The sequence below is a fragment of the Melanerpes formicivorus genome, unplaced genomic scaffold (assembly GCF_026170545.1).
Source record: "Melanerpes formicivorus ecotype bairdi unplaced genomic scaffold, bMelFor1.0.p_v2 SCAF_6, whole genome shotgun sequence".
NCBI lineage: Eukaryota > Metazoa > Chordata > Aves > Piciformes > Picidae > Melanerpes > Melanerpes formicivorus.
The window spans coordinates 1,161,950-1,181,818 of NW_027142358.1; the positions used below are offsets into that span (position 1 = coordinate 1,161,950).

Here is a 19,869-nt window from a genome sequence, read left to right on the forward strand (position 1 = left end):
ACAACATCCTATAAAGACAGGCTGAGAGAGCTGAAGTTGTTCAGCCCAGAGAAGGCTCCAGGGAGACCTTATTGTGGCCTGTCAAAGCTTAAACGGGGCTTTTAAGAAAGATAAGGATACAGGGGTCTGTGACAGAACAAGGCAAAATGATAGTACATTGAAGAAGGGTAGATTCACACTAATTATAAGGAAGATTTTTTTTCAATGAGGGTGGTGAAATACTAGAATAGGTTTCCCAGAGAAGTGGTGGGTGCCCAGTCCCCAAAAATATTCAAGGTCAGATTGGATGGCGCTTTGAGCAACCTGATCTACTTAAAGATGTCCCCACTTCAGGGGGAGAGCTTAAATCAGAGATGCATTTGGTGCCTAAGCAGTCAGATTCTCTTTATTCTCCTTCGGCCACCTCATTTATCCACTCTTGTAGGTCTAAAAAACTCCCACAGGTTGCCTGGGATGTGTAGGTATAGCCCTCCTGAAGCTCAGTTTTTATTACCTCATGGACAAATGCTATATTCAGTTATATACAGAAACATAGTGTGTGTATATATGTGTGTATGCATACTTACACATATTATGTATGTATATACACAGTAATATAGTTACTATTGTAGAAAAGTTTGCCATCTTCAAAACTAGTTTAGCTGCAATCCTGCCTGAATATAATATTTCAGGATTTTCAGAGGATTCAGACACAGCTTAGCTAATAAAGCACCAAGAGCCTGCTTGGTTGAATATTCTTGGAAAGTAAGAAACTGGATCAATCTGTGAAGTTTAGGTGATGTTTAGACGCCTGCTCTCCTGGGCAGGAGCATTGCCCTCTACACAGTGAGTTGTATTCTCTTCAGACTTGAATTTAGTTTGATGGAAGTTATAGATCAATAAAACTTCAGCGATATCTGGAATAACTCATTGGATTATTTAACAAGATATGCCATTTGTCAAGTTCTGTAAAGAAAAGCAAAAAATACTGCAGTTTTGTCTCCTGCCTGCTGCAGTTTCCATATGTGGTGGTGTTGGCAGGAAGAACTGAAACTCAAGTACAGAGCTAGGAGATGGCATGCAGGTAAAGTCTCCAAAGCAAAAGTAAGGACAAGTTGCCAAATATCAAACAACACTACAAAACAGCCAGTTCTGCCTGGAAACATGGGAAACAGATGATGAAAGGCTATAGTTTCAGTACCTATATCTTCTTCTTCGTCTTTCCTTTTCTAGACAGAAATGTCTTGCTTCAACAGATGAGAAAACACTTGAACCAAATGAAATGCTAATTATATATATATATATATATATATATATATATATATATATATGTCAGAGAATGGTATATGCAAGTCAGGTGTATAGAAAGGTAAAGTCAATCAATCAGAGAAAAAAAAGAACCCCAGCAAACACCAATCTATGTGCATTTTAGTTATCCTGATAACATTTCATCTTTTTTTTCAGTGCTTTGGAATGTTTAAATGACTGAAAAAATCTCATTGTCATGGATTTGCTGTCAAAAGGCAAGATTCCTGGATGAAAGCCTTATCCAAAGACAATCCTAGAAGCATGTACTTTGTTGTTGTTTGGCACTCACTAGATTTTGTACCAATCTACTTTATGAAACAAGATGTTGAAAAATTGTATTTATTAATTTTAATGAACATAGGACATGTACAGTGTCACTATTCATTTACAGACACATCTGAACCCTTCTGCTTGAAAACAACCAGAATATTTATTTTGATACTTTCAATCTGCAACTATGCCTAATTTAACAATTTCTATTCACAGCATGCCAATACTGCTGCAACACCTACATTTAGCTAGTCAGCCAAAATTCCTGCTAATTGTTCCAATTGAGCATGAAATTTGTTGGCAATTTTGTTCAACACAAATGATATATTTCTATCCAAACAATTTCTGTAGTCAACTGATTATGCAGTACATGTGCCAAATAAATTTTGTCAAGTGGAAAGACACAATTTTATCAAAAACACCGACAAACCCTGAACAAAATTTGTTTTTCAGAACTAGTTGTGAATTCACAGATCCTATAGCTCAGAAGCCAGCAGGTAGAGGCTTCACACTCTTGTTAGTATGAAATATTACAGCAAACATCAACCTGCATGTAGACAAATATCCTATTCAACATGTTTAAGGCACTCTTACAACGCCCATTTGCCCATTAGGCCAAACTGATTCAACAGAAATAAGCAAGCAAAGGAGGGAATGTAGGGATTAAACATGTGCTCTCTGTAACCTTAGTGAAAGGACATATTATAGAACTAACCTAGATTGATTAAACAAACAAACAAACAAACAAAACCACTAAGTTAAGGACTCTCTCAAAACATCACAGAATCATAGACTGGTAAGGGTTGGAAGGGACCTCCAGACATCACCAAGTCCAACCCTCCTGCAAAGCTGGACCACTTAGGGCTGGTCACAGAGGAATGTGTCCAGCTGGGTTTTGAAGATCTCCAGAGGAGACTCCACAACCTCTCTGGGCAGCCTGCTCCAGTGCTCCTCAGGTTTTGAGTTGTTTGAATATATTTTAGTAATAAGAAAACACACACAAAAATTGGTCCTTATGAAAAAAACTATGGGGCTTATTCCAGGCATCTTTGCTCAGATTATCTTTAGATTTCCCATAGGCCAAAGAAGAAAACTATTACTTAGAAACCTTAAAATACTATTATCTTGATTCTGTGCAAGGAATTGAATAGCTCTGTGCTTTACATTGAATAGAGTTAGCACGCAGAATACACACATAACACCATAGCTGTGACCAGTATGCATGAGTGACTAGATTAGGCTTTTGTTCTCACAGTATCACAGTATCACCAAGGTTGGAAGAGACCTCAAAGATCATCAAGTCCAACCTGTCACCACAGACCTCATGGCTAGACTATGGCACCAAGTGCCACATCCAGTCCCCTCTTGAACACCTCCAGGGATGGGGACTCCACTACCTCCCTGGGCAGGACATTCCAATGGCCAATTACTCTTTCTATGAAGAACTTTCTCCTCACCTCCAGCCTAAACCTCCCCTGGTGCAGCTTGAGACTGTTTCCTCTTGTTCTGGTGCTGGCTGCCTGGGAGAAGAGACCAACCCCTTCCTGACTACAACCACCTTTCAGGTAGTTGCAGAGAGCAATGAGGTCTCCCCTGAGCCTCCTCCTCTCCAGGCTAAACAATCCCAGCTCCCTCAGCCTCTTTTCATAGGGCTTGTGCTCAAGGCCTCTCCCCAGCCTTGTTGCCCTTCTCTGGACACATTCAAGTGTCTCAATGTCCTTCTTAAATTGAGGGGCCCAGAACTGGACACAGTACTCAAGGTGTGGCCCAACCAATGCATGAGTCACATGCTCAGAATATTCCCACTTTGCTATATATACCTTTAAAGAGAAGCAAGAAAAATCTTACATTTAATTGGGTAGAGATGCACTGTTTTATATGCCCACTGAATGAGGAATTATTTTATGAAACCCCATTCATTATGTGAGGAAGGAGTTATTGCAAACCAAACAGTGCTGCTTTCAGGTAAACGTTTTTCTCTGGCGAAAGAACTATCAAATGTGAATTTTGCACATGATATATAACACAGTGTCACAAAAGGATACCCAAGGTCAATCAGTCATTTGCTAAAAGGAATAAAAGAAAACTATCTGAAGGCAGGATTTAAAATAAAGCAACTCGATAAAGTTTTCCAGACATACAGGACTGAGGGAGTAGGCAGAGAAGAATGCAGTAAGCCATCAAGGTCAATGTGTAGCACAAGATAATGGAGTTCTTGAGGCAGGGGACAGCGAATTTAGCATGATCTTTAAGTAATACAGAAAAACAGAAAATGTGGTCCAACGCAGACTCTTCTCCTCAGTGTCAGATGTATCATCTAACGGCATTTCTCTGAGATCCAGTAGGGTAAGAAGCATGGATTTTGAAAGGTTATAAAAATAGTAATGCACTAATTAAGACCAAAAAAAATTACATCATGAATACAGACTTCAAGAAGAACATTGAAGCTATTTTAGAATGAATTGGAGATCACATTAGGCAGACCTACAGTCATGGAGAGACTAAGGGTCAGAGATGACCTAATAGTCTCTGCCCTTGCAAGAAAACCGAGGATGTAAATCAATGGAGATCACAGGAAAAGTGAAGGGTCAGAAATATTCAGTCACAAAAAACTAATAGTGCAATGAAGATAATTAAGGTGGTCAAACAGCAGAAACAGAAACTTTTCAGAGGTTGTGCAGAAGGAAGAGCTAGACAGGAATCATAACAACAATTAATAATTTAGAGGACACAGTCTCAAGCTGCACCAGGGGAGGTTTAGGCTGGAGGTCAGGAAGAAATTCTACACAGAGACAGTGATTGCCCAGGCTGCCTGGGGAGATGGTGGAGCCACCATCATTGGAGGTGTTTAGGAGGAGACTTGATAGGATGCTTGGTTGCATGGTTTAGTTGATTAGGTGAGTTGGATAATAGGGTGGATGCGATGATCTTGAAGGTCTCTTCCAACCTGGTTTATTCTATTCTAACAACAAAGAGTAGAAGGGAGCAAAGCTATTGCAGCTATAGGTACATGATATCCAAGAAATGTTTGTTCAACCTATTCTAAAAAGCTTCCAATGAAAAAAAATTCCATCATCTCCCCAGGCAATTGCTTCCAGTGATTCAGCTTTATTATGAGAAGTCTTTTCCTGATATCCAGCCTAAACCTCCTCTACTACAATTTAAGTCTATTACACCTTTGCTGCCTACAGTGCATGCAAAGAAAAGATTGTTGTCTTCCTGATTGCTACTAACCTTTTGCATATTTCAAGGTTATTATTTTTACTCCTTTCAATAGCCTGCTCCAATTTCCTTGACTTTTCTTTGTAGCTATATTTTTTAAGTCTCTGATTGCTCACATTGTTCCCGACTTTATTGTCTCTCCTCTGGCCCTCCTTGAGCAGTGCCACAGACCAGATACATTACTTAGCAAAGCCCTTTCCAATGCCAAGCAGAGCTTGTTTTACAGACTTAATATATGGACAATATGGATAATCCAAACTTTGAAATTAGCACACAAAACTTTGCTAGGAAATAAAATGTGCTTGTCAGGAAAATTACAATTAAACTCAGGAACGAGCATGCTAAAACCACAAATCCATTACCCCTCCGTGCCATTCTTCACCAATATCACCATTCTTCTGTTTTCTCTTTTCCTGGAACAGAATACCTCTCCAGCTGCCCAGGCTGAGAACACACTGAACAGGAGTTAAGAGTTTTTAAAAGTTAATTTTATTTTTTTTAATATGATTTAATTGTTTCTACACTGCTATATGGGAACATTATCTCTCCTGTCTTTGTGGAAGAAGATAATGAGTGGAAGCTGAGGCATCCAAACTCGTTCTATACCTACTGGTTGTTTAATTAAAATGTAGAAGTAAACATCACAAGTTAATTGCCACATTTTCTTCTCTCATATCTTTTTGTTTAGCACTAAAAGAGGTAGATGCTAAAATATCTTCATTATATATTACAGCTTCCATTAGCTTTTTCTTCCTAGCCTAGCATTTTCTAGTAATTGTTTTGTATTTAGTATCCATAGTGTTTCTTTCTAATTAATGTGTAGTTATACACAGACTGAAGTCCATTCAAAGTTTCCTTGGAATTACAATATATTAATCTAGATCAAAACAAAACATTTGGCTGAAGACTAAATGAATGTGTCTCAGGGCATTGATTGTCCTTTGATGTATATTCTGGAAAAACTATAGTAAGACTGTATTCCAAGTCTATCCTCAGTTTGCAAAAGGGAAGTTGTAGTTGCCATTCTGGTCTTCTTTCTTAACTCTCTTCTGGACTGGAGGGAATTTGGATCACACAAGTATTTCTAGGATGCAGTGCTTAAAATTATGGGATAGCATGAAGTAGCTATAACTTTGTCTTGTTTTGTCAAGTTATGATCATTGAACTATTTTAATAATTCTGTGGCATTTGGGATGCCATTTGGGAGTCTTTTAAAGTTAGAGATCTTCCGGTAAAAGTGAGCAATGTGCAGTAACTGTCTGCAAAGTTTTCTACTGGCTTCACACTTCCACTGATACACCACAAGGCACTTGAAGCCATGGTTTAGTTAGTCATGAGGTGTTTGGTAATAGGTTGGACTTGATGATCTCTGAGGTCTTCTCCAACCTTAGTGATTCTGTGATTCTATAAAGATGCAGTTTTAATGGTGATCCATTGTATCCCCTCTCCTCATACATTTCTTTACGTTGTAATAACTCAGGCACTTCCACTGACCCTGTGTCGATCCATGGGTCCTTTCTCCATGGGAACTGCAATATGCCATTTGACTGGTTGTTTATAATTTGCAGTTATTTGTAAATAATCAGAGTAACTGTTTCAATGTAGTTTTAGTTTGTGGTAGTAAGGCATTTTTGACCCAGTGTTTGGAAAGTATATCTAAACATAAGAGTATGGATGCTGTACTTAAAACGATTGCCTAGTTTAGGTACTTACAATACAGCTTATAATACTTAGGTCTATTTTCAGTTAGCAGCATTTTGCAACAGATTAAAATAACATCCTGAAAAACATGAGAGAGGAGTTGAATCTGTGTTATTTTGGGCTCTTTCTGCTTTGGAGTCTTTCCCAGCCAGACTAACTTTCTTAATGTTTTGTCAACAAAGTGACAAAATGTTGAGATTAAATCCTTCAAAAAAAAACCCTTTAATCTGCATCATATTCCTTCTGTGTCCTACTCTCCAAGTGGTTTAAAAGCCCTGGCAATAGCCTTTGCCTTTCCCAATTTAAACCATATTACTCATCAATATTTACCTCTTTGGGCTGCCCTTCTGTGTAACTGATTCACAACATGACATTAACAAGTCTCACCCTGTCATCCATTCTGTCATGTTGGCCTTATATCAACTATTAAATATCTTATTGTCATCTTAGATTTAATTTCTTCTGTGTTATTTTTTTGCTTGCCCTCCTTCCCTCTTGGTATCATATCATCCACTATCTTGCTAACAGTAGTATCCTAATTCTAAATCTATGAAGCAATACCCACTCTTGGTGTGGCATGATGTTCATGATACTAATCCTGTGCACAATTACCCCATGCCAGCATCTGCTTCCATCACACGTACCATTTCCCTACTTAGAAGTGATGAAATCTGCATGAACCCTTAAAAGGGAAAGTGAGACTGAAGGTAAGACCACACCTCAGACCTCCTCCCTCTTAGAAAGAGCAAGGGCAGCCTGAAGTTACTCTGATGGAGGAGAGGAAGGGAAGGCTAAAAGGCAGTGAACCTCTGAATTCCAAGAGGGGAACAGTCAAAGGGGGCTACAGCAAAGTTGCCAGTGTCCCAGGGGCAGGTAACAGAAAGAATTCTTGAGGTGCCCCTGTTAGAAGTTTCACATAGCCCAGGCTGTTAAGGAGCAGAGTGAGAAAACACTAGAAACACCCTGTCCAGAGAGATTGAGAATATTGTGATATTTTGTGATACAACCATAATTTCTTCAACACCAGAATCATAAAAATGTAAAATATCATCATAGATCAATAGATATTAAGTGCTAAAACGTTTTTGTATTCATTTAATCTTTTTCTTTTTCCTAGACATCTAAGCCATTTCTAGACCCGTTTGTTTTCTCCTGCTCAGTAGAACCCAAAAGCAAATAATTTAGGCTATCTTCATATTTTGAGCCTCATTTAGGCAACCTTTTTTTTTTTTTTCCCCCAACACATAAATAACTTTTGAAGAGTGACTTCCACTGCACTGTTGACAGTCATTTTAGTTAATCTGTCAGGTGAAAAGTAATGAAAATGTTTCTGTCCTGCTTTATCTAACTTCTGGGTATTTTCCAGTTCATTCAGAGCCTGTGATTGATTGATTGATTTATTTTCACAAACAGGGACAAATTCCTTCTTTAGGCCTTCATGATAAGGAGGGCACTAATATAAACTCTACTGCATGGTCATGCTAAGTTGCTGGACAGCAGCATCTATTGTGCTACATCTACTGGAACAGAACAGATGTGGGGATATTTATTTTTGCAAATTGATGTTCTTTAATAATGATTCTTGCACAAAAAAAAAGATGTGCAGTAAACCTTTCAATCATTTTTCTATCAAGTCACACTGCATTTCCTGTAGAGTTGTCACAGGTTTTAGATTATTCTCTACTTCTGACAAGCTAAGATGATCTCAAGAATTTTGATTTTCAAATAATATCTAGCTGTGTTTCTCTAGCAAGCAGGAAGTAATATTCATGGTACATCAAATAAATTCTCTGTTTCAGGCACTTCTGATAAGTCTGAAGCAAAGATTGGTCATTATTTCTCATTTATTTGAGTAAAAAAAATTGGAAGGTCTGCACAGACACCAGTAGCTATCATTATACCAAAGATGGCTATTGGAATTCAGAGTGACTTATTAAAACACATGAAAATCCTGTACCAGAGGTTTGTGAGGTTTAGATAATTGAAGTTCATACTAAAAGCTGTGTTGCAGGTTTCTTCTGCCAATGAGATACTAGGACTTTTTAAATTACTTTATAAACAAATCCCTCTAAGTTACATTCCTTTTCTTGTTTAATTTGAATAATTCTGTGAGCAATTGTGAAATCCGCAAGCTAAGCATGCTTCCTTATTTTGGACAAAGTGACAATAGTTGTATGCTTCATCAGCATTGCACCTGCATAGTTTTGATGACATAATGTCTAATATCACTGAACAGACTCTATCCAACTCTTCGTTACAGGTCAATTGCCACTAGATATTCTCAATTGCTAATTTTAGTCTCAGTATCACAGGATAACTTCACTCTCCTTGTAAGAAAGCAACAATTTATTTAAGGTGATGATGAAATTGTCCCTACAATGGTCATCTTGTTTCCAGTGACCGTAAAGGCAATACGTATTGGCAGCTGCAGCTATCAAAGATCATTATACTTGCAGTTCTGATTTACTTTAAAGCCATGCTATATAATTCAGAAAGTTGCAAGCTTATTGGGACTTGAGCTCTGGGAACTTCAAAGAATATGTTAAAGTATTTATTCTAAGTGTTGTTTACAGTATGATCAAATCTGATTATTCTAAATTGTTAAAGTGAGATATCTAGACATTACCCCACACCTATCTTGCGGGTAAAGCCAACATTGTCCTGGATGGGGAAGGGATAGTTTCAGCAGTTAATCCATGTTTCTCTTTACCATGCCTAGTGCAGAGGAAGGTGTAATGCCGTATGTTTCATACAGCCTGCAGGCCAGCATCAATCACACAGGTCAGCCTTGACCACAATTTGCAGGTTGTTCTAAATGATTCTATGACCACAAAATATGTAGCGGGATGTAAGGAAGCAAAAACATAGTTTAGAGATACCTTCTCCATTGATTCTTTTCTGTGTAATTCAGAAATGAAGGTTGCTTTTTTGGGGGTTGGTTTTTGTTGTGGTTTTTTTTTTTTTTTTTAATTATTATTATTATTTATAACTTACCCCTTAGAAGACTTTGAATGTGGGGGGGGTGTCTTAGTATTTGGTCAGAAAATAGCAAAGCGTCTTCAAAGAGATGCAGCATTTTTATGTGCTATCTATTCCAAGTATTTAAATTATGTCAGCAAGAACAATTGTGATTGCTTCCTATACAGCAGAAGGACAGAGCCCCTCAATTTGATAGGTACTCAAGAGCTGATTCTTTTTCTGGCTCCTATGAATCTGTTTTTCGCATTGCTCACTTCTCCGTGAACCTTAGAGATTTGATAGAGCGTATTTAATCTTCCATTGAAAGAGGCTATTGAGGAAAGTAAGAGAAGCTTCGAGTTTAAGAGGAATTGGCAGCAATGAAGAGAAAAGTACAATCTTGAAAGATTTCAGAGCCATCGCACCTCCTTCCCAGGTCCCACTATAAATAAGATAAAGTAATAACGGTACACATAGCTTTGTAAATAAAAGGAATAGAGAATTATGATCTACCAAAAGCCCAATATGGATTAGATATTCATTATTATCCAGATATTGTGATTCTCCTTCTATTTTCAGGTGAAACTTCCAGAATCCATTTCATGCATTATTACACTATTCCAATATCACATTGCTTTGCATATTATTATTTCTCTTCCAATGTACTGCAATTGCAATAAAAGAATGCAGTAATGTAGCCATTATGTACAAACAAAAATACACAGTATACTCTGTATTCCTTAAATCTGCACAAGCTAAACACAACACTGAAATTCAACTCACAGCTGCTTTATTTATTTGTTTGTTTGTTTCTTTGCTGTAATCTCTGTTAATTAAGATAGATCTTAACTGGGGGCACTATGTACTCAAAGGACTGAGCATGAGCTTTGCTCGCTCCTTAGTGCCTGTGTCTCGCATTCCTTCAGCTCACATCCATCACGAGAGGACTGCCAGGTGAGCTGGCTGTCACTCCAGCCCAGGCTAATAGATTCTCCAGTGGATTTTGTTACAGCTCATGTCATGCTATTAAAACTCTGCACCTTGAAAATGGCATAACATACATAGCTAAGACTTGTCAGCTTCAGGTAATCAGACGCTGCTTGGTTTCAGAAGCAGATGCAGATGAGACTAGCAATATAAATATGCAAATCACAATGGTCCCTTGTCAGCACCACTGTTCCTACCTCTAATGGCCCTCGTAGAAAGTCTGTTTGCTCAGCTCCTACTTCCAGTGCTACATCGACAGAAGCAAAGGGGCGGCTGGCCATCTGCTGTCGCTCCCGCATAAGTTGCTGATGAGGAAAAAATGATGTTTTAACAAAACATTGAAAAATGCACCAGGTATTCATTCTGCCCTACTATACCTCCCATTAAAACACAAGAATGTAAATAGCATGCAAGGCATCATATGTGCAGTATTAAAGGGTGAAAATTATAGTAGATTTTCAGCATCTATATTTACTCGAGAATGAAGCCCAGAGAGCTTATGTTGTCTACAAATGGTCATTCAGCCTGAACTCTGATGAAACCTTCAAACAAAATCTTTCCTAACTGACTGTTCACTCTAAATAACTTCACTTTTTGTGCAGGTTGCAAGTAAATATGAAAAATGGTTGGTAAAAATAGTTGATGTCTCATTCCACTGATAATGTATGCATTAGAAAACCTGCCAAGAACAAGTCCACTTAGCCTTCAAATTTTAATACTTCACTACTAAGTCAGCTGGAATTAACAGTGTCAGGACCTATAATTACATGCAGTATCTTTTCTGAAGTTACTTGTACATGAAGAATAACGTGTCAGGATTGGGAAGCCTGTATCAGTGTACTTAAATATGACCAGCTATGCTCACAGAGCTCAGATAATCCCTCAGAATCACACCAGTGTGCGCAGAAGTCCCAGGCAAAATGACAAAGCTAAGTCATATTTCTTCCTCAGTCTATAATTATAATGCTTATTAATCCATGATGAATAAAAATGATGACCACCACTAGATATTACAGACCTTACTTCACTGGTTCAGTGCAACTAATAAAAGCATTATTAAATATTTAAAGTGACTGAGTTGTGCAATTAAAGTTGTGTGCTCCTTCAACTGAACAGGACATCACAGCATCTCAAAGAGACAAAATGCCTGCAAAAATGTTTTATTAGGAAAGATCTAAGTTTAATTTTCATAGCATTTTTCTTATTATATCTCTGGAAAGCTTAAAACATTAGAAACTGGTATTTGAATGCAAATGACACTAGCACTGTGATGCACTGTTCATGAAAGCCTTTGAAATAATAACAGGTATGCAAGCAAATATTTGCTGGCAGCTTCCTAATAAACACTATTGATTTAAGGACTGTTAAAAAGAAGCCAGCTCATTTTGCAATACTTCCTATGTGTATTTTTTTCCCCCTGACTTGCACTTTCAGATTGGCTATAGCAACCTGAGGAAGTATCACAACATTAAAAATCGAACCAGTAGTCTCCTAATGCATGCCCAGGACATCCTTAAGTCCCTTTTTGTAAATAAACATGCAGTGTATCTGTCAGTAAGCACCTGTGTAAACAGGCTTCCAGTATATCATACCAAGATCACAGAACATTAGGGGTTGGAAGGGACCTCAAAAGCTTGTCCAGTCCAACCCCCACTGCCAGGGCACGATCACCTAGAGTAGGTCACACAAGACTGCATTCAGGAGGGTTTTGAATGTCACCAGAGAAGAAGACTTCACAGTCTCTCTGGGTAGCCTATTTCAGCGCTCTGTCTCACTCACAGTGAGAAAGTTTTTCCATATGTTCACATGGAACCTTCTCTGTTCCAGCTTGCACCCACTGCCCCTTATCCTGTCACTGGTCATCACTGGGAAGAGCCTGCCTCCATCCTCCTGACTCTCGCCCTTTGCAAATTTATAAACATTAAATGAGGTCACCCCTCAGTCTCCTCTTCTCCAATCTGAGGCATGTGAGGATGAAATAGCATGGTTCACATATAGAATAAATAAAAGCCGAGCATCATTCCAGATGGATATAAATTATGTTGTTACACCTTCATTTAAAAATGGAACTGATGGTCTCTATATGCTGATTTACTTCGCACTTACTGGCATTGAAAGAATGTATTCATACACGTTACAGCCAGAAAGAATTACTATGACCCTCCAGACTTCCCAGCAACCTGACAAAGACCACAACACTTTGAAACATAAAATACTGAGTCACTAAATGCTAAAATTATTATACCTAATTTTCTTCCTAAAATAACAACAACAACAAAACAAAAAAGTTAAAAAATAAAGAAAACAATGTTATTAGAGCAGTTCTGCCATATGGAACTCATTACAGTATTGTAAAGTCTACAGAGCTGTTGGCAAATGCTTACTTTTTAATGGGAAGCAAAACATTGTTTTAAACAAATAGACTTGCTTGGGGAAAGTACTTAAATTAGCAGAATAGCTTATGCTCCAAAGGTACAGACAATTATTTAAAATATTTACTTAACACAGACTATAGAGGAATGTATATTTGATATCCTCTTTGGTTTTTATGGCTAGCGGGTTTGGGATTTTTCAGCTCTGCTCCAAGACACAGACTCGGTAAAAGTCTGTCGTTCACAAGGTAGTCACTGTAATTTTGATACCTGTAATTTGAGAAGAGTGGTGCAAAGATTATTAATTAGCTCTGCAAACACGAATGAAAACTTTAAAATGTTTGGCTGCCCATGAAGTGCTGCCGAGTTTGGCAGGCTGAGCACTTGCACATCAAAGCAAAGCCCTCTATTCAAACTACTGCTTCTTTCTGTTCAGCATTTTAAAGCTCCCTGTAAGGCACAGCAGAGGAAAAATAAATGCAATGAGGAGAAATGCAGGCAGATACTATGTGGTTTTAAAACAGTGTTGCAGCTGGAAAAGGTCAATAACTTCCACTTTCTGAACTGTCCCATCAAGACTGGGACAAAGGCAAAGTTCCAGTTATAGAAAATCTTGTGAGCTATATTCTCACATGGCAGGTGGCATTCTGGTGTGACACACTGTTTTCATGTGGCACCTAAGGGTACAGGGAAATTCCTGTAATTCCTGTATAGGCCAAGACACAGGGAAACTCTCTGACCATGGGAGTCACAAGAAGAGCGAAAACTCTTCCTTACCTTTTAATCAGTAGTCAAGGAGATTAAAACCAACCAAGCAAAAAACATACACTTTGTACCATAGCTGAGTTAGAATAAACATGGCATGGTGGAAAGTAAATTAAATAAATAAATAAAATGCTGGTGTTACTAACATACTCATATATATATGTAAAGAAAAAAAGGAAGATATTGCATCGAGATGTTAGAATAGAATAAAGCAGGTTGGAAGAGACCTTCGAGATCATCGCATCCAACCTGTTATCCAACCCACTTAATCAAACAAACCATGCAACCAAGCACCCTATCAAGTCTCCTCCTAAACACCTCCAATGATGGTGAGTCCACCACCTCCCCAGGCAACCCATTCCAATGGGAAATCACTCTCTCTGTGTAGAATTTCTTCCTAACCTCCAGCCTAAACCTCCCCTGGTGCAGCCTGAGACTGTGTCCTCTTGTTCTGGTGCTGATTGCCTGGGAGAAGAGATCAACCCCCACCTGTCTACATCCTCCCTTCAGGTAGTTGTAGACAGCAAAAATTATACCAAAAAACCCCCACCACACCATACTACTTCACTAATTATGGATATAAGCTAGAAGACAAAGAGTAAATGGACATTATTAGCATGCAATATGTGAATACTTTATCAAACTTAGTTTATAATAATTAGAACTAAGGACATGTCTAAATACTCACTGAAAACTATGGGAGATCCAAACTATTACTTTCTCAGCATAGGACTGCGAAATTCACTGAGAATTTATCTTAGTAGATAACTTATTTTAAGGTCTTCTATAATTTTAAATCTTATTAAGTACAAGAGTATTGGCAAGCTTAATGTTTTAGGCATACCTGTTATTTTGCAGCAATTTCAAAGTGTGTTTTTAAATGTTATTGAATAGTTTTTCTGGTACAATACAGAATTATATTTGACATCACTGAAGAAAAGCAAGATGTTAAGATACTCTAAACCAGTTCAGTTTCTCACTCAAAACCTAACTGTCTGGAGAGTATTTCTTCAAAACCCCAAGCATTTTGGCATAATTAGTACCTCATTATGGAGAATGGAATGGAATGGAATGGAATGGAATGGAATGGAATGGAATGGAATGGAATGGAATGGAATGGAATGCAATGCAGTGCAATGCAATGCAATGCAGTGCAATGCAATGCAATGGAATGCAATGGACCAGGTTGGAAAAGACCTTTGAGATCATCAAGTCCAACCTATCATCCAACACTATCTAATCAACTAAACCATGGCACCATGCATATTTCATCAGATTCTCTAAGACATGTAGACATATATTTCCCATAGATTATGTGAATTTTGAGTTTTAGTGTTCTAGTCAAATAAGGACCTTTGAAACAGGACCTGGTTCCCCCTCTAGAAGTATATCACAGGAAAGCATCTGCCCGGGTATCCAATTCGATTTTGCTACTGATCAGAAATAGTCTCATGGGGGATACTTCTCTGATCAGTGCACCTGGAATGAATCCAAGTGTTCCACTGCATCTTATATAATCTTCTGTATGAAATGCAGTTGTAGCAAAATTCTTATTTAAGCAGAACTGTCTTTTTTTCTTTTCTTTTTTGCCATTTTGGTTGATAATGTTTAACTTTACTTTCCAAACGTTTCAACTCCCATGTTGTATTCCTGTGCAATAAAACGCTCCATGTAAAATACGTATAGCAGCGATTTCACATTAACAGAATGCATTTCAGCAATCCCAGGCTGACATCTTTCAAATACTTTGTAATTTAGGAAGTGTTACCATTTTGCTTCTTTCTCCTATTTCTAAGGCAGCTTTTCTTTTTCTTTCATTTTTTTAAAGACTTGGTCTCTCAAGTGGAATAGGACACTGCTTTTCTGATTCTGACTAGAAGTGTTTTTCCCATGTTCATGTATCAAATATTTTGTATGTTAGGAAGTGTTACCATTTTGCTTCTTTCTCCTATTTCTATGATAGTTTTCCTTCTGTTTTTTAAAGATTTAGTCTCCTGTGTGGAATAGGATAGTGCTTTTCTGACTAGTGCATTTCCTATGCTCTTCTCTTCACCTTCCAGCATAACTGTCCTAAAAAAGCCATAACTGAAAAAGGGAAAAAAAAAAAAAAAGACTTAATAAAGCACATGAGATGTTAGGAACTAGGGCAGGTGTCCTTTCTCTTTGTTATACAGTAACAGGCATTCTGGAGGGACTGATAGATTAAGATAGCTGAAAAAGATGAGACTATTTTAGTGCCCTAATAGGATGAACAGAAAGATCCTTTCAGAGATTGTTCTGTTGCTGTCTGGCACCTTCATGGGCTAGTTGAACCCACTGCCATAAGGTAGATGTTAGAGTGTGCTGTAACACAGGCACACGCAGGTGCGCACACCCATGTTCATGGGGCAGCTTGGTAGCGAGGGTGGGGATAAGAGGTGGCAAACACTTGTAGACATGTTAGAAAGACTTCTGACCAACAGTCTAAGATTTAAGGGCGGGGGGGGGAGGTTGAAAAGAAGAAAAATTCTTTTTGGCTATTTAGAGTCAGGCAGCTTCAGTACACTGTCTCGGGAACAAGGAAGGATATGGCAGTTGAAAGTGTGGCTGCCATTTTAACAAGAGCAACAACTGCCTAGGGTTTCCAGGTTTTCTTCCCTCCTATCTTAGATTTTCTTTTTCTTTTTTTTTTATTCCTAGATCAGATCACTACCAACACTGTATCAGGACATCCATGATTTTGTCAGGGTGAGTACACATAACCCCTAAGAATGTGCATTCCGTAATCCCTCTGGCAACTGTTGTCCAGTCCAGCACTTCATTATCCCCCTAGTGACAAAGACTTTCCAGATGTCTAATCTGAAATTCCTGTTCTGCCTTTCATCACCCACCTCTAGCTTGTCTGCAGTTACAACTCCTGTTTCTGTGCTGTTGACTGCTGATGTGAGTAACACCAAATGCTGCAACAAAAGAGTTTAAAAGGCTAGGCATTCAATCTACCTTTTACAGGAAACGTGTTAGCAAAGTAGGGAAAATGTCAAAACCTCATGGAGAGCTGCACTGACTAATTTCAGTTCACATTGCATTTGACAAACTCCAAGGGTTAAAAAAAATAAATATGTGTGAATGGACAGCCCTGCAAAACCAGAGAGACTGTTGATCAGCAGCCATCTGAACATGAGTCAGCAGCATGCCCAGGTGGCCTAGAAGGCCAAGAGTATCCTGGCCTGTGTCAGGAAAGTTGTGACAAGCAGCACCATGGATGTGATTGTTCCCTTGGACTCAGCACTGGCGAGGTCACACCTCAGGTACTGTGTTCACTTTTGGGCCCCTCACTACGAGAAAGGCATGGAGTTGCTGCAGTGGGTCCAGAGAAGGGCAACAGAGCTGGTGAAGGGCTGGGAGAACAAGTATTATGAGGAGCAGCTGAGAGCACTGGCATTGCTTGGTCTGGAGAAAAGGAGGCTGAGGGGACACCTTCTTGCTCTCTACAGCTACCTGAATGGAGGGAGGGGTTGGTCTATTCTCCCAAATAACAGGACAAGAGGCAATGGCCTCAAGTTTCACTAGGGGAGGTTTAGATTGGATATTACAAGAAATTTCTTGCCTGAAAGGTTTATCAAAGACTACAATAGACTTCTTGGAGAGGTGGTTGAATCCCCATCCCTGGAGCAGTTTAGAAGACACAGAGATGTGGTGCTGAGGGACCTGGTTTAGCACCAGACTTGGTAGAGTTAGATAATAGCTGGACTCAATTGTCTCAAAGGTTTTTTTCCCAACCAAAATGATTCTACAAGTCTATGATTCATTCATTACATATCCTTGAGGATTTTTTATTGCCATATCTAATCAACAGAGGTAACTTAAATGGGTTTAAATGACTACACAGACCTGTGTGGACCACAAGCTTTTCAGAGAGAAACACAATTTAATTATCTTTTAAAAAAAATCTTAAATTCTCATTCTCAAATTCAATTATAGTGACATTTCAATGAAGCTCTGATTATTTGCTTCAATTTACACAAGGCAAAGATTGCCTCCTTTGTAACTCCTCTTATTATAACTCTTGGTGTTACAAATCTCTCCAAATTAAATTAGCTATTTACATAGCTGGAAAGGAAAGCTATTTCTCATTTACATGTTGAAGAACCTAGCTGACGAAGGATCATTTCCAAAAATCAGCTGATTTTCCAGGGAAAGCATATCATAGTCATTAAACCAGTTGTTGGGGTTTAGTTTGAAAGAAGCTCACCGTTCCATGGTTGCAGGAGATACAGCAATTTTAAGAGATTGACAAAAGCCAGCTTGGGAAACCAAGCAGAAGAAATAATCATATTTCTGACAGCAGTCTGAGAGCCTAGATTCATTCATTCTCTCCTTTATGAACTTCCTAAATAATCCTGGTTGCTTGATTTCCCCCTGCCTCATTTCCCACTTTAAGTGGAAAGTGCCCTGACGCAAGAGTGCCTTCAGGTAGGCAATGAGACATTACAACGAGGGACACAGTATAACATGCTATTTTTACTGCAAAGCAGACTCTACTGAAACTTCCTAAGATATCAGGGCCTATTCCATGCCACTTTCTTTTAAAATTGCCAGAAGAAAAAGTGCTCTCAGGTGTGTGCAAAGGTCTGTCATGGGAAAAAATGAGAGGAGTTATACTTCTTGTCCCAGCTTAATACTGAATAAAATGAAGGGTTATTTAAACTAGACATAGGCCAGCAAACAACAGCTAAGACATACTTAAAATACAGTGTACACATCCCAAAAAATAACAGTTCCAAAAGGTCAAGTTTTTATGTATCCCTTTTGGAAACCAAATACCAGTCGTCTGTAATTTCCCTTGAACAAATCAAAAATGAGAAAAAAAGATGAGCCCTGAAAAGGTCATTTTGCTGCTAGATCCAAGGAACAGACATTTAATGTATTGCACATTAGCAAGCAAAGAGCAAAATGTGAATCTACTGTGACTTCAGGTTTTGGACCTTTTTGATTCCGGAAGAGAATCCCCACATCTAAACCACTCGGAGTATGAAAAGCTTCTTATTGTAATGGAAACATCACCCTGCTTTATGCTTATTAGCCAGTAATTTACATAGCCTCACGCTGCAATAAAGTTGTGATCAATCCTTCAGTATTTCCCCAGAAATTTGGTTAGGAAGATTCTTTTTATTATTTTTTTTTTTAGGTGCTAAGAATCAATAATAAGCTAAAAATTAATTTCACTGCTTTAAAAATGTAACAAGTGCTAAACAAAATCTAATCCTATTACATCTTAGATCACTATGAATCCATGTGGCATATTTACACAGTTCTGTGACCATTTTGAATGTTCTCCTAGAGATACTTCAGCTTTTCAGCAGGCTTTGCAAACTCCAGAACTGCTGCCTTCTTCCTAATCATAGTATCAGTCAGGGTTGGAGGGGACCTCAAGGATCAGCTAGTTCCAAACCCCCTGCCATGGGCAGGGACACCTTACACTAGATCAGGCTGGCCAGAGCCTCAGCCAGCCTGGGCTTAAACACCCCCAGGGATGGGGCCTCAACCACCTCCCTGGATAACCCATTCCAGGGCTTCACCACTCTCATGGGGAAGAACTTCCTCCTCACATCCAGCCTGAATCTCCCCACCTCCAGCTTCATTCCATTCCCCCTAGTCCTATCACTACCTGAGATCCTGAGAAGTCCTTCCCCAGCCTTCCTGTAGGCCCCCTTCAGATACTGGAAGGCCACAATAACGTCACTTTGGAACTGTCTTTTCTCCAGACTGAACAGCCCCAACTCCCTCAGTCTGTCCTCACAGGAGAGGAGCTCCAGCCCTCTGATCATCCCCGTGGCCCTTCTCTGGACACGTTCCAGCACCTCCACATCCCTCTTGTAATAGGGGCTCCAGAACTGGAGGCAGTACTCCAGGTGGGGTCTCACCAGAGCTGAGTAGAGGGGGAGAATCACCTCCCTTGACCTGCTGGCCACACTTCTCCTGATGCAGCCCAGGATCTGATTGGCTTTCCGGGCTGCAAGTGCACACTGAGAGCTCATGCTGAGCTTTTTGTCCACCAGCACCCCCAAGTCTCTCTCCTCAGGGCTGCTTTCCAGCCAGTCACTGCCCAGCCTGGATTTGTGCCTGGGGTTGCCTTGACCCAGATGCAGGACCCTGCACTTGCTCTTGTTGAACCTCATGAGGTTGGCTTGTGCCCACCTCTCCAGCCTGTCAAGGTCCCTCTGGATGGCCTCCCTTCCCTCCACCCTGTCTGCTGCACCACACAGCTTGGTGTCATCAGCAAACTTGCTGAGGGTGCACTCAATGCCACTGTCCATGTCCCCCACAA

At 39.3% G+C, this 19,869-nt stretch overlaps 1 protein-coding gene across 2 annotated transcripts in view; it reads right to left on the reverse strand.

Moving 5' to 3' along the window:
- The window catches only part of ATRNL1 (attractin like 1), a 618,199-nt gene that overhangs the window by 140,823 nt on the left and 457,507 nt on the right, over positions 1 to 19,869 (reverse strand). For both annotated transcript variants that reach the window (XM_068139299.1, XM_068139300.1), the window contains exon 27: positions 10,623 to 10,730. In XM_068139299.1, coding sequence (XP_067995400.1) covers positions 10,623 to 10,730 — 108 coding nt within the window. The remainder of the gene's footprint in view (positions 1 to 10,622; positions 10,731 to 19,869) is intronic.